The 15,868-nt window shown below is 40.6% G+C and overlaps 1 protein-coding gene across 3 annotated transcripts in view; it reads left to right on the top strand.

Moving 5' to 3' along the window:
• LOC135485750 (E3 ubiquitin-protein ligase UBR2-like) overlaps positions 1-15,868 on the top strand; it is a 650,469-nt gene that overhangs the window by 312,364 nt on the left and 322,237 nt on the right. For all 3 annotated transcript variants that reach the window (XM_064768146.1, XM_064768147.1, XM_064768145.1), the window contains one exon: positions 5,888-6,030. In XM_064768146.1, coding sequence (XP_064624216.1) covers positions 5,888-6,030 — 143 coding nt within the window. The remainder of the gene's footprint in view (positions 1-5,887; positions 6,031-15,868) is intronic.

The raw sequence follows: 15,868 nt of genomic DNA, 5'->3' as shown, positions 1-15,868 counted from the left end.
TGTCGGCCATTTTGTTGTAAAACTTGGAAATGCTTTGTGACCTCTCTACATGATGAACGAGTTCACCTGGACATTTCATATTTGGTGTGCATGTGTATTTGGTGAATATCAAGGCCAAGTTTGATAATGGCTGATTTCGCACTCAAGATGGCCGACTAGCGGCCTTGTTGTTGTAAAACTTAGAATTGCCTTGTGACCTCTCTACATTCTGAACGAGTTCACCTGGACATTTCATATTTAGTGTGCACGTGTATTTGGTGAATATCAAGGCGAAGTTAGATAATGGCTGATTTTGCACTCAAGATGGCCGTCTGGTGGCATTTTTGTTGTAAAACTTAGAATTGCCTTATGACCTCTCTACTTTCTGAACGAGTTCACCTAGACATTTCATATTTAATGTGCACATGTATTTGGTGAATATCAAGGCGAAGTTAGATAATGGCTGATTTTGCACTCAAGATGGCCGTCTGGCGGCATTTTTGTTGTAAAACTTAGAATTGCCTTATGACCTTTCTACATTCTGAAGGAGTTCACCTAGACATTTCATATTTGGTGTGCAGGTGTATGGGGTGAATATCAAGGTCAAGTTTATTAATGGCTGATTCGCATTGAGGATGGCCGACTTGCGGCCATTTAGTTGTAAAAGTTGGTAATGCCTTGTGACCTCTCTACATTCTGAACAAGTTCACCTGGACATTTTATAATTAGTGTGCATATGTATGGGATGAATATCAAGGTCAAGTTCGATAATGGCTGATTTTGCATTCAAGATGGCCAACTGGCGGCTTTTTGTTGTAAAACTTGGAAATATCTTGTGACCTCTCTACATTCTGAACGAGTTCACCTGGACATTTCTCGCTATAGAATTAGAATACCCAAAATAACACTAAAAGCCACTCCAATCATCAGCTTCCTTCTTTACTATTCTATTCAATCAATCAGTCAATCAATCAAGTTACATTTGTATCAAGGCGCCTTTCCGTGGTGGCACCACGCTCAAGGCGCCACCTCCCCATAGGCTCGTTCGAAGAGCAGAGTTTTTAATTGTCTTTTAAACGTTTTTTCCGGCTGGGATCTTAGTTCGATTGGAAGTTTATTCCTGAGGTACGGGCTGCACCTTGAAAAGCTGTGGTTAGATAATGGCTGATTTTGCACTCAAGATGGCCGTCTGGTGGCATTTTTGTTGTAAAACTTAGAATTGCCTTATGACCTCTCTACATTCTGAACGAGTTCACCTAGACATTTCATATTTAATGTGCACATGTATTTGGTGAATATCAAGGCGAAGTTAGATAATGGCTGATTTTGCACTCAAGATGGCCGTCTGGCGGCATTTTTGTTGTAAAACTTAGAATTGCCTTATGACCTTTCTACATTCTGAAGGAGTTCACCTAGACATTTCATATTTGGTGTGCAGGTGTATGGGGTGAATATCAAGGTCAGGTTTAATAATGGCTGATTCGCATTGAAGATGGCCGACTTGCGGCCATTTAGTTGTAAAAGTTGGTAATGCCTTGTGACCTCTCTACATTCTGAACAAGTTCACCTGGACATTTTATAATTGGTGTGCATATGTATGGGATGAATATCAAGGTCAAGTTCGTTAATGGCTGATTTTGCATTCAAGATGGCCAACTGGCGGCTTTTTGTTGTAATACTTGGAAATATCTTGTGACCTCTCTACATTCTGAACGAGTTCACCTGGACATTTCTCGCTATATAATTAGAATACCCAAAATAACACTAAAAGCCACTCCAATCATCAGCTTCCTTCTTTACTATTCTATTTAATCAATCAGTCAATCAATCAAGTTACATTTGTATCAAGGCGCCTTTCCGTGGTGGCACCACGCTCAAGGCGCCACCTCCCCATAGGCTCGTTCGAAGAGCAGAGTTTTTAATTGTCTTTTAAACGTTTTTTCCGGCTGGGATCTTAGTTCGATTGGAAGTTTATTCCTGAGGTACGGGCTGCACCTTGAAAAGCTGTGGTTACCGTGCCTCGATCTGGTACTTTTGACCTGAAGGGCCTTGGAGGTAACTGACCGAGTGTTCCCTTCTGTTTCCAGAAGGAGGTCACTGAGATACTCAGGTCCCACACCATTCAGTGATTTGTGGATAACACAGAGAATCTTAAACTCAATCCTAGCCTTGATTGGAAGCCAGTGTAGGTCCTTCAGTAAGGGCTTTACATGGTCAAATATCTTCCCGCGACATATCAACCTCGTTGCCATATTCTGAACCCGTTGCAATGGAGCAATAGTCTTATCCGGCAGACCGTATAAAATTCCATTGTTAGAATCAAGCCGTGATGTAACAAAGGCATTGACCAGTCTTTCAGCGCTGCGTTTGTCCAAGAACTTCCTTATGCGTCCGATCTTATAAAGGCTAGCGAAAGCAGCCTTGCATGTCATCTTGACCTGCATGGGCATACTCATGTCCCGTTCAAACCATGCCCCCAAATCCTTAACACAATTCAAACACTGGATCAAGACACCATCAATGGTTATCCCCGGTATAGAACCCAATCTCCTTGCGTTAACAAAGTTAACCATGTCTGTCTTTGGCGCGTTCAAGGCGAGCATGTTTCTTGAGAGCCACGTTTGAATATTTCCAATACCATTCTCAATGCTTGTAACCAATGCTGTACATTGGGACTCGTCACCACAGCGATAACACTACCATCTATAACATAACACTACCAGCAACCTGATTTCACCAAAGTGCGGATATACTAGCGTTTGCCAGCAAACGCGGTGCCTCTAGTTCTCATTGATATTGCAGATAAAAGACACGTAGAGAAACTCAGATTCATGCGCTCAGTTCATCTACATACAGTAGATGTTGTGACAGAAAACCAGGGTGAGTTTTCTCTGTATTTTCTCTTGATTTGCTAGGTACAGTTGGCCATGACAACTGTTATTTGAAAAGTCATAGTATAGAATAACTCCCGTAGCTTGTTTACATAGGTACCATTTTTTGGCTTTCTGTCAATTTATATTTGCTCAGGCATTAAGTCGAAGTCGAAGATCAAAACACACATGAACGCCATAGTACATTTATTACACAAAACGGTGTTGCAAAAAATTCTTCCGAATCATCGGAATGAAATAATCGTAATACTTCACAATTATCTTTTACACATTAACAACTACAACTACAGGAAAATGACTTTGAAATCCAGACAAAACTTTGTTATAAGAATAGCCTCATTGTATTTATAAACATCATCGACGTAATCAAAACAAACCCGAACGCTGGATGAACAAACATGGCGGACCGCTTCACAAAAAGTTGATGTTTTCTCATGTTTCTTGTCAAAATAACAATGATATTGTAGACCTTTGATAGTGACACTGGTCAGAGTACCCAAATAATTGCGATGAAGTAGTCTGCGGGAATTGCGAGGTATTTTCAACGAACAATAAAACTGCCATTCTCAGTCTATGCTGATATGCAAAACCGCGAGGAGCTGCATGAATGAACTTGGCCTACATTATTTACCATACATAACAGTTACATACCCGATACCGGTACATGAACAAATGCAATACACTGCAACATATGTACAGGGAAGTAAAGTATGCATTGCAAGCCATGTGTCCAAACTCTACCAAGGTGAACGTTTGTAAATAAGGGTGAACTTTTTCAAATTTAACTTTATTTGATCCCTCCCCCCCCCGCCAGTTCACTAGTTTTTCACATTAGTTTTGATCTTTTTTGTACATGTTTTACAGTACCACCAACATGAACAGCGAGCCATACATGGTTGTATATCCTCTCACGGTTTTCACATATCAGCACAGACTACTCATTGTTTTTGTAACATAATCGGGAAAGTTAAATATAAATATCTGATTTTGATGGTGTTTTTTTACAAAGTGCTATTTTTTTCTCATGTTTACAGGATGATGCAGTCTGTTATCTACGAGTCATTCTGGTGGTCTCCACTGGCAAAGTGATGTTGCTGTGCATGCTGTGGAACTGGTGACACGAAACCAATCAACCAGTCAGCCATGAGATTGACAGGATCGGGAAAGAAGACACTGTATCTTAGCTGATTTGTCCTTCACGTTTTGGTCTTGTTTTACTGCATTATACAAGTTGATTGAATAAAGAAGCCTTGAAATTGAATAGGCATATCTGAATTTTTATCTATCATGATATTAAAAAATAAAGCTTGCCTATTAAACCTAAACTCTTGAACATGCAACCTTTTACCCTTATACTACTGTCCCGCCCGACCCTGGGTCAAGAGAGATGGTAATGCCTCAGAAAATAAATTATCCACGGCGCAATTAGAGTTGTCGGCTTTGTTTAGTTTATATTCCAGTGTAAAGACGGCACTGCGTCTGATCATTTGATACCAGGAAAGCAAATTGTTTCTATATCAAAATTTCCCGCAACTTTCAACTGAAAGTTAAGCACCTTTTCAGAAGAGGTCAGGCAAGGGGTATGGTGATGTAGACGTCATCATGCCTCATGTCACAATCAAGTAAGAGACTGCATTGTCGCCTGAATGATATGAGACAAGAGGGTGATGTCACAATGAAGTAAGTGACCACATCGTAGCCTGATCGATATAAGAGAAGAGCATGATGTAAGATACGTTATCATGCTTGATGTCTCAATCAAGTGAGACTTCGTTGTAGCCTGATTGATAAAAGAGAAGCGGGTGATGCAAGAGGCGGCATTATACCTCATGTCACATCCAAGTAAGAGACCGCATTGTAGCCTGATTAATATTAGAGTAGAGGGTGATGTTAGATACGGCATCATGCCCCATGTCACAATCTAGAGACTGCATTGTAGCCTTATGGGAGGGAATAGGGCAGTGTCACAAGAACTAATTTAAACTCGAAGGTAATGGAGAGATTTGCACTGACCTACTTTATGACATTCTGCCCTACTTTAATAAGACTGTTATAGCTAAAGTAGTAGTGTTTGGAATCGAACTGAAGATAATGAACAGTAGGTTTGTCCTAACCCATTTTTATTACCAACTGACCTACTTAAAGGAGGCGGTTAGCAAAAGGTGTCATCCTTGTTTGATATCAAACTAAAAGTATTTAAGAGTAGGTTTACCCTGATCTACTTTTATGACTTACTAAACAACTTGAACACCGTTAGAGAAAGGCAGTCGTGTTAATGGTATCAAACTAAAGGTATTGAAAGAGCAGTGCTGCGCTGGCCTGCTTAAACACAGTTGGAGCAAAGGCACTGAAGGTATTGAAGAGCGGATGTGACAAAATAACCCCTCAACTACTTCATTCACTGCAGTTCGAATAAAATCTTCACAACTATCATCCACACCAGGGGCCAAATTCATAAAGGGCGTGTAAGGGTTAGACGTGTGTAACTTCTCCCTGATTAGTTATAGGGCCTATTCATATTCTGTGAAGATTTACATGAACGACCTGAATCTGTCTATTCAGTAGTTTAACCATGTTTTACGCTGAACGCCCTTCATGAATTTGGCCCCATTTGTCTAAGCTTGATTCCACCTAGTCTATCCACATCTCCCTATCTAACATAAACCTACATTCTGGTACTCGCATATACTACGTACTACATTTTCTTGTCATTCATCTCATTTCTTGATATTCAATTCCGCCAGCGTAGCTATTCAGGGCGCCAGGCCTCTATTTTTTATTTGGCACGCAGTAATCTTGAAAACTATTTTTAGCTCGGTTTTGTGACGGAATATTTATATTTAATTGCCCCAGGAAAGAAAGTGAGCATCTCGACATTCAGCTGAGTGCCAGGCCCGTGTGTTTCTTGTTCATTTCGTGGTCAGGTGTCCATACAGCAACGGTATACCTTTGTATGTGCTAGTTTGAGTCTAGCTCTTACCAAGCAAGGTGACGTTTTTCTTATTCTGTATTTCCAGATCTTCTTCTACAGTAATGTGCGCTGCCGTGGTGAAATGTATGACAAAGATGTGGTGTTATTACAATCTTGTGCAGCAATGATAGAGAGCAATGAGTTTGTTATACATCTCTTGAATAAGTTCGGTCTACTAGTTTGGATTAGGTATGTTTTTGCGACATGTCAAGACTTCACTATTAAGCACATAATGTTTGTGTCTGATAGTCTAAAAGAAAATTATGTTCATTTTGCCGCTCTTGCTCAAACCTTTGGGCAGGAGGATTATTTTTAGCTTAGCTGACCAAAGTTCAGCAGAACTAGTCTAATAGCTATTCATAGTATGCGTATGTCAGTCAGTCAGACGGTCCACTTTTCCAACTTTTTTTGTAATTTGTCTGACATTTAGTAACCATTAAACCTAGAGCTTTCAACTTGATATCATGAGGAGGCACATATTTTTCTCTAATCAGAAACTGAAAATCGGTGCGATTAGACCTACATTCAGCGTGCAAGACGGCTGTGTTTAAAACGGCTCACTTACTGAAGGAAGAATAGAGTTCAATTTGGGTCTATGGCATAGCTAAGATTATAAAATTTCAGGGAAAAGTATGCATTAGTTCAGTAACGTGGTCCTCCTCAGTCATGCCAGGCGTCTTTAGTGATCACTAGGGTGGTGCTCATATAATGTTCAGGCTGCTATTGCGGCCCGCAGGGTTCAAATGGTTAGAATCACTCTATATTGTTATGTTTTGATGTATATACTAGGAATACGGAACTATAACTTGTAACTGAAAGTTTTGAGTAAATTTCAAACTTATAACATTGACTGACATCAGGCTGCAGGGAAAAGAGCTACCGCATTCCCAGTATCGCAGTCGACATGCCCAAGTTCAACTGATTTGTCTTTCATCAATTCATATTAAACATGCGCGTGACAAAACTAATACTTTGGGAGGATCGAAATCTTACAAATATCACTTCTGGATAGGAAAGATGAATCGTGTTGTCAGTTAATTTTTAACTCTTTGAGATCGTGTCATCTTTTTCTGTCGCAATACCAGGAACGTCCGACATTTCTTGAAAAACACTATTTTAAACGAAACAAGAAATATAGTTTTCACTCCTCACCGAATTCCAAAATAATTTGCAGTACTAGACATTCTACTATGTTTCTTCTAGGAAGCCACAAAAAGTCATAAAAACAACACAGAAATTGATCCTAGAACTCCCTAGCAACAAACTGCATATCAAAACATTGTCTAAGGCATCCAAATCTTTGTGGGCCATAAATCTGAATTGACCTAACATTTTGACAGAAAATCGTCTGCTAGCTATCGCCATCATATACACCCACCCATCACCTGACCATAGTAAGAAAAAATATTAGAACATACTGTTAGTAATCGAGAATTACTGTAGATGCCTCTCTGATCGATTCCAGACAGTGCTGAGCACAGCTCAACTGTGTGTAGAAAGTAATGTATGCGTAGGTCGTTCAATGTTACTGTTGTCTGATTTACGCAAATGACTTATGCCGTTCAACACTCTCAAAGAGTTAAGTATAAGGTTTTTTTCAGAAGGAAGAAGAAATGTTATCACAAAAATCATCAGAAAGAACATTTTATAAAAGTTATCCAAGTGGGATTGAACCTGGGGCATATGTTTCACAGGTCAATACCTTATCTGTTAGGCCATTGAAATTTCTTGGTTGTGTGTAGGCCTTTAGCCCTGGTGAATTATGCATGAGCAATGTGTCGTTTGATCCACCTCAATATCCATGCACATGTTCTTGACTTCAATAGCCGCGTTTACACCTGACCAATTTAGACCGGCATTTTTAAACCAGCTCAGAATCTAAGCCGGCTTAGAAATCTTTTCTGTCCACACCTTTTTATTCTCGCTAGAGGTGAGCTCGCCGTGGCGTTATAAATAGCATCAAAGATATTTTGTGAAGTGGCCGCTTGATGGCGATAGCAAGCACCTTGTTCCCGGTCGGGGTGGAATTGATCAAATTGTGTGATGAGAAGAAAAAAAGTAAACACGGAAATGTCAGAAAATGAAAGTTAAAAAGCCATTATTGCTGCATTTTGTGAAGAGATTACGACGCGGGAACAGAAGATTTGACTCGCTAAATGATGGTGTTAGGACCAGTTCACCTCATCAAGCAAGAATGCTTGCACAATACTGCGTGGTGCGGAAGAGAAGGCAGCGGAATATGATATTTCGACTGTTGCTATTGTTTGCATACTGCTGTGGTGGGGGTGAAGCAGGGAACACCAGAAGTTATAGTCAGAGGAGATTATGTATGGGCAGCAGAGATTGTAGGCCTATAAAGCAGTATTTTTTGCCGTACCTACCAGTAGGATGTCCATCCAATGACATATTATCTCCATCATCGTCATCCCGGTCGTCATTGTCATCATCATCATCGTAATCATCATCAGCAGCATCGTCAGACAGCTCCAGATCTACGGGAGGCTTCAGCTTCTCGGACTTTTTCCTTGCCCCAGCATCGAATATCATGTCCATCGGTGGGTGGGTTAAACGCCGGTTTAGACCCCAAGATCGCATGCACCTCATCATAATACTCCATGGTCATACGTTTTGCTCCAGTTTTCTTTACATTGTTATCACGCACAGCTTTGTACCTGTGTTTGAATCGTTTAATTTTTGCACAAACCTGATCCCCATTTCGTTCAAAACCCATTTTGGTCATTTCCATGGCCATTTTTCAGTATATTTTTGAGTCTTCGACAGTCCCTTCCAGTTGCTTCTGGATGTCTTCTCGACTCCATAGCGCCAACAATAATCTGGTCTCTTTCTCAGACCAGTTCCTTCCTCTTTCCGTGGCTTCTCGGGGCATTTTATTCCGTCAGTATTAAAATCTAAAATCGATGCAAAACCATAACAATGTAAAATGACATCGTGCTGTGCGATTCTATCTCCACAGGAGGAGAGTTCCAACCAGCGCCATCTGTAGCCGTACTCAGTAAGCGTTATAAACCGGTATTTTCTGTCCACACCATTCGCAATGCCGTCCTAAATTCTGAGCCGGCTCAAAAGGCGGTCCTGACCCGCCAATGATTGCCGGTTTAAGATAGAACGGCAATTGGCATTCTAAACTAAGCCGTATCAATTTTTAGCTCAGCTGAAAAGCTGAGCTATTCATATGAGTAAATGGTAGAATGAGTGTCCGTCTGTCTGTCTGTCTGTCTGTCTGTCTGTCCGTTAAACAGGCACGTTTCAAAACTATGGCGGATAGGCGATAGATTTTCCCTCTGAGGCGTTGAGACCCTTCAGGACTCCTGAATAGACCAAATGTGGGTCCGGCAGGATGAGCGGTTTGGCCACTAGGTGGCACCGAGCGAAATTTTCCAAAAACTTTTCCAGCAGCTGATTTCTCAGTTGGGGATCATGAGTCAAATCTAATTTTATAGGGCAAAGCTTTCTCTTTCATTATCAATAGGCATAGTTCATGAATTTCTCACCAGGTGGTGTTACTGGCGCAATTTAGTGAGCACCCCCCAAGAAGAGCATTTTAAATTTCGCGCGAGTTATCCCACGTCCAATCACACGTGCAGCGAACGTCACGTCTCGAGTCTGCGCAGTTCAGACGTAAGGAGACCATGCTATGGAATAGATCGCGTTCTGTCAATTCAGAGGTAAGTTCTCATTAAATTCACAATTTCATAGGCGATAATATTTGGCTGCTTGTGTTATTGCATGTTGATGACATTAGGAAAGGCTTGGATTGTTTAATTGGATGTGATTAATTTGAAATAGTTCGTCGACGATCGTTGAAAAACGATCTGCGAAATGCAGCTTGGTTGGTCTGAGAAACGATGTCAAAATCCGGCTTTAAATCATGGATTTCTCAACAAATAACTCTTGTCACATAGCAGAACTAATGTGAATAAACAAGACAATAATAAACATCGTTCTGATATCATCGGGTAAGGTTGCCAATGTACATAAACAGTGTAATTGAGGATCGACTCCAGCGATTTGAAATGTCAACAAACAATAAATGCGATATGATACACACTGACACTTGCACACTGTACATAGCACAATGCTTCAAACGGGGCCGATTCATCACTCTTATCACAATGTATTCCCAATCATATCATCAATGAACTTCCTTGATCATTCGGCCCTAGCGCCTTATCAGTTGTTGTTGGCCTTGTATTTGATATAAAACTTGGCTAGCTTACCTATTCTATCAAAATTAAAATGTTATCTCCTCATCATGTTTTGCAGGACAGGAATGATCTGCAGCTGCATTTGAACATATTTGGTGACCACATCTCAAAGATGACCAAGAGAGAGGATCGAGCTATGACTTTGCACATCCCATCGACTTCGGTGTTCACCAGTGCAATCATCAGAAGAGCCAGGCAATTCTAGTATTCAAGTATTTCATTCTGTAATACTTACCTCAAAATTTACTAAATAAAGAAAACCGCATGTGGCAGTTGGTTAAAAAAATCAAGTCTATCTGTTTAAAGTTTTTACTTGCTATCATTATTGTCAACATTTCAATGGTGGCATTCTGCTAAGGTTTGTTAAGAGTTTCACTTGACTTAAGCAGGGTGTACACTAGTAAAATATTAGCAACATTTTACCAACATTTTTACAACAATTTTAAGCCCTTCAAGGCCCTGTGTTCACTAGCAACAAAATTGCAACAAATTAGCAACATTTTTACAACATGTTGGTAAATTGTTGCAAACTTTTTAGTGGGAACAAAGGGAAATAGGTATTTTGGAGGGAAAATGGATGATTCCAAGGAGAGAAGATGTGTTTTGAGTGCTTCTGCAGCAATTTTAGCTGTCATTGTTGAGAGACGGAAGAGGCGGCGAAATAACCAAAGAGAATATGGACCAGGCCCTGGATCAAAATGAGGGTGGATGATGGGGCATACCACTGCCTGTTAAGGCCGCGTATCCATAGGGTATGCCATTGTGTAGTGTGGCGTTATGGCGTAACAGCCTTGTGACCTGGCACTATGCCCTGAGTCTCCATTGGATATTCCTTTTTGGTCATGTAGGCCTTTGTAGTCCTCATTTCGCAGCGGTCAATCGCGTTTATCCGCACGCTGTCATTATTTCAGAAGACAATTTCTTATGAATATTGAAAATGAAAATACAAGTAACTTGTATTTTCACTTGCAACATCAAATTGACATGTACATGTATATAAAACATTACAATTACAGGTTCGTGCTTGTTATGATAATCATCAGTTTCGGGGTCCCAGAGTAGTTCCCGTTGATGAACCTCTTGAATTAATTTCGCCTCAGACATTGCTTCCGTGTTGTTCATTCGCAAAAGAATGTTCAATCCTAATATGGGCCTATATTCCCAATCCACAGTGCATATATGCCCGCAATGTGACACGGCATAACCTATGGGAACGATCAATAACACCAACGAAGGTTCATTGTCCGTGTGGCGCGCCAGGCGGTAAAAAGGGAATGTTGTGCAGGGCACGGAACAGCCTATGGATACGCAGCCTAAAGGAGTTGCGGCTGACTGACAAGCCGTCATACAAAAACTTCTAGAAAAGGTTTCATCACCCTACGAAGCAAGACACTCACTTGAGAATTGCTATACCTGCTTCTTGTTCAAGTCACATGAACTCCGGTAGATCACATGACGCAAATCCTATTTCTGATTGGCTGAAGAGTTTGCAACATTTTTACAACATGCAACAAAGAATTGCATTGCATTTAATTTGCAACAATTTTACAACATGTTGTAAGACGCGTTTTGCTCTGTACACACTACGCAACATTTTGGCAACATTTGTTGCAACTGGAAATGTAAAAATGTTGCTAATATTTTACTAGTGTACACAGGCCTTTAGGCAATAATAGAGTTGGGTAGAGCATTTTGTTAATGTTACCCTTTTAGTTAGGGAAACTGGTGCCTTCTGCATTAGGTGGACCCCACTTACTCATCTGTCAGACCGGCCTCACACGTCGGCAGTAGAGTTTAAGGTCCAGTCTGCGAGATTTACCCATTTCTACCCAGCCAAAAGCGGGTGATTGGGCTAGTCTCTCCATGTGATTCAATTCGCATGGATTCTTGTGTCCCGGTGCTGAAAGGATCCCTCCACAAGGGCAGACTACATCCGGTGGCACTGAAGTATGGAAGAAAGACAGAAGACGACCAATTTGCGAAAAGGATCATCATCATCATCATCATGGTAACAGCTGAGGATGAATCATGTTGCTGTGTGTAGAATTGATGGTCCAATATAGGTTAGGTTATCTGTTTGCGCACACATTGCAAGGGTGGAGCTTGCTTGAAGTAGATTGCGCCAGTCTACCGTAATTCACTGTTACACATCCAGAAGCTAATATCCTTAGGCTTTGAGTCCTTAGTTTAGTAGAGTTTGACGAGTAATGTAATATATACGAACAACGCAGCAACAACTCAGCTGAGCGCCAGGCCCTTGGGCCTCTTGTTCAATGGTGTAAACACAAAAAAGGCGGTCTAGAACCGGCATTTTCGTATGGTGTAAACGCCACTAATGAGTCTTAAACTCTGTGTAAGGGTCCTTCTTATTTATTGGAAATGTAAAAAGACAAGTCAATGGTTGGGGATGCTAGTACTTTTCATTATTTTCCTGTTGATAGGATTCATACATGAGCGGCAATATAAGGCTGAAGTGATGCAAAAACACTTTTAAGCTTCAAGCAATTGAGTTTTTAGCTCAGCTGACAAAGTCAGCGGAGCTAGTCAAATAGCTATTCGATTGGTGTCCGTCCTTCCTTCCATCCATCCTGCCATCCTTCCATCTAGCCATCTGTAGACAAAGTTGGGCATTTTGTAATCATACAACCGAGGCACTTCAAATCTAGTCTTGCTTATAAACACCGCAGAAAATGTTGCTTACGGAAAACAATTTGAGCGATTCGACTCAAATTCAGCTCCCCAGGGGGCAAAATGCGTAAATGAAAGAACAATTTTTTGACGCTCTATTCCAGCAGATAAAAGCTTGAAGTAAAGTTGAAAAGGTCTTCATGATACAGAAGTTTTGATATAAAATAGATTAGTGTCGATTTATATCACCAGTTGGCGGTAGTGAGCAAAACTGTTGTTTGACCCCGGATGACCCCGCTTTAAATTTCCCGCCGAGGTTACCTGGAGAATTATCATCAAGAAAATGGCGGCGACCTTTTTATTTCTACCGGAGCGATGATTTGTAAGTGACAAATTTTCTTATTTGAGCCTTTACGGAAATGTATTTTGGTACAAAACTTCACACGTTTATAGAAAAGATCAACGAGAATGTGTTCAAATGCCCTCATAACGATGAGTTCAACGAAATTTGGTCAAAACAACCTTCGAATGGAGTCAACTTTCTTTGCGAAATTGAAGCGACGACCTCATTATTTATCGTAATTTATGCAGATCTGAGTCCAGATGATGGGTGATGTTCTGATTTGTGTTCAAACTATTGGAAACTTCGGAAATTAGTTCTATTAATTCTACTATTCTGCAGGAGTATATTATAGCCATTGATGTTGACAGCTAAAAGCACGAAAACTTTGTTGTTGATCGTCGGGGCGGATTGATATGTGGTTGTGCGTCCAAGGCGATTAGGTCATTCAGTTAGTTTGAGAAAAATCATGATCATAAAGATGCGTGTTGTGTTATCATAACCGGAAAATAAGTTGAAGTTATTATTAGTACTACGATTCTTACATGAGTAAAAAGTAGACGTTTTAAGCAACACAATAATGTTACTCCCGTAAAAAAACTGTCAATTCTCCTTACCACAGAAGCCAAGCCATTGCTGTTATAGTGTTACGTTATGCAGGGGCTTAATCAATTACCTGCACTCCCTGTGGGGTGAATAACATTACCTTTTGAACAGCTGGATGTAGGGGGATGATTGGAACAGCCGGTATACCTGCTGACCTGCTGAACCCTGGTTAATGTTATTTTCAATCCATGATTGCAGGTCACCTGATTTTCGAGATTTCGCGGGAAATGAAATTGTAAACAAACGCATGTGTGCAGTTCAAATGTATTGTAAACAAAAATGTATTTTTGGTACTTTTGGTTGCTGGACTTGGGTTTTCCCGCAGTTAGGAGCTGGGGTCAAATTGGTGGTCTATTGTGCTGTTTTAGTCAGAGGTAGCCCTTGATTATGAAGGGATTTTCAAATTAAGGTGACCATGGTCTTTTTATGTGCTCAGCTCACCACAGCTTTCAATACTTGATGTATCTGAAGAGGCGCGCGGAACCTGACATGGCCTTACCAAGGAGCTGCTCACGGTGCTGAACTTCTAGCTTGCCTGTCGACTAAGTGGCTTTTTGGCCAAGACATTGCTACATGTTGGAGGAGCACGCATTTTAAATTTATAGTGGTGATAGTACAGTTGGTTCGAGCCATTTGGAAGCCGACATGTGAAAGCCTATCTGGGTTCTCCTTCTTCTCCGTATAAAAAGGGGCATATTGCTGACTAAGGAACAAGGCATATTGACATTGCCTCATCATCTCTATGGGACCAATTGATATACTTTTATATCCACGCATACATCGTGCCATTTCAGGGTCCGAGTCTGTGGACAATTGGTTTGATTAATTTGTCTCTTCGATATTGCTCCTTTATTGCATTAGATTTTCATCGCAATTCAATCTATTCAAAATATAGCCAATTTGAACCTGTCTGCGCCAAGGATAGATTGGTTCCAGATCGCCTCACTATGACTAGGAATACGCAGTAGAGCACAATGTCATGAACAACGACCATTTGTATTGTAAATTCCAATCACCTGCAGGACAGGTCAATTTTTCTCAATAAAATTAATTTTGTTGACTCCTGTAATCTCTACCTTATCAAAAAAAAAAGACAGTGGTGTTAGTCCCAAACTGGTCATTTCTATTTATTTTGACCTCTGGTAAATCAGGATACCTCTCAATTACAGACATCATTTTGTATCCTTGTGCTGTACAACCCAGCCTGGACATACCACAGTTGTCCATGGAGAAGTCTCATCCTCTCTGACACTTCTTTTCTGTAAAGCTACCGATACAACATACTGAACGAGGGATATCTTCCGTTGCCTCCTGTAATATATACATACCATGGCTGATTAGTTTAATCATATTTCATCCAGCTGGCAGCTCTGCATTGGAAATTTTAGTGGTATAACGTGTTCTCTTGACCTTCAAACAGTAGTATAAAGCCGATATTTACTACTATCTACTTTATACCCTCAGTCCTATGTTATTAGGTCATCCAGCTGAGCACCAGGCCCTTGGGCCTCTTGTTTTTCTACTTTTTCCATCAAAGATGACCTGACTAGTCTTACTAATCTACAGTTTTTGTACACGCTGAGTAGAGTCAAAACATATTAGGCCTATTAATTATCAGAGCTAAAGAATATGAGTCTATTTGGTTAGGTAAGCCATAATAAAAATGATATTGAGTTCTTATATAGCGCTTTTCCATGTATGCCTGATCAAAGAGCTATTGGGATATCATATTATTATCCCTGACTCCACACCAGAAGGCGCTCACTTGAACTTGACTCGAAGGGGAACTAAGCAGCGACTTGGCCGGGTTTTGAACCCACTACCTCCTGATCATGAGGCCGACTCTCTTCCACTGCACTACCATTGACCCTTAATTGTTATGTAATTTTTACGCCTCTCAAAAATTAGTCCTCAGAGTTGTAACACAACTGTCTGGGCCATGATACCGTACATCCCTAATTAAGCCAAGCTCCTTGAGCTCCTAAACAAAAAGACAGCTGTCAATTAGTGTTCCATCCAGCTATACCTTTCATGGAATATATTGGTAGCATGGAAATGTGCACCTGACTGGGTTCAGGTTATAGTGAAATGATTGTACAAGTACAGTCCTACCAGAATAAATAGGTTTTTGGCTCAGCAGTATGGTGAGTCTATACAACAGTGCAGTGTCCGTCGTCGTCGTATCCTATTTAAAAAACAGTGGCACGTTTCTTAACCGCAGGGCTAT

This window comes from Lineus longissimus, chromosome 3 (assembly GCF_910592395.1).
Source record: "Lineus longissimus chromosome 3, tnLinLong1.2, whole genome shotgun sequence".
Taxonomy (NCBI): domain Eukaryota; kingdom Metazoa; phylum Nemertea; class Pilidiophora; order Heteronemertea; family Lineidae; genus Lineus; species Lineus longissimus.
The sequence above is the reverse complement of the archived record's forward strand: the minus strand, read 5'-3'. Positions and strand labels throughout refer to the sequence as shown.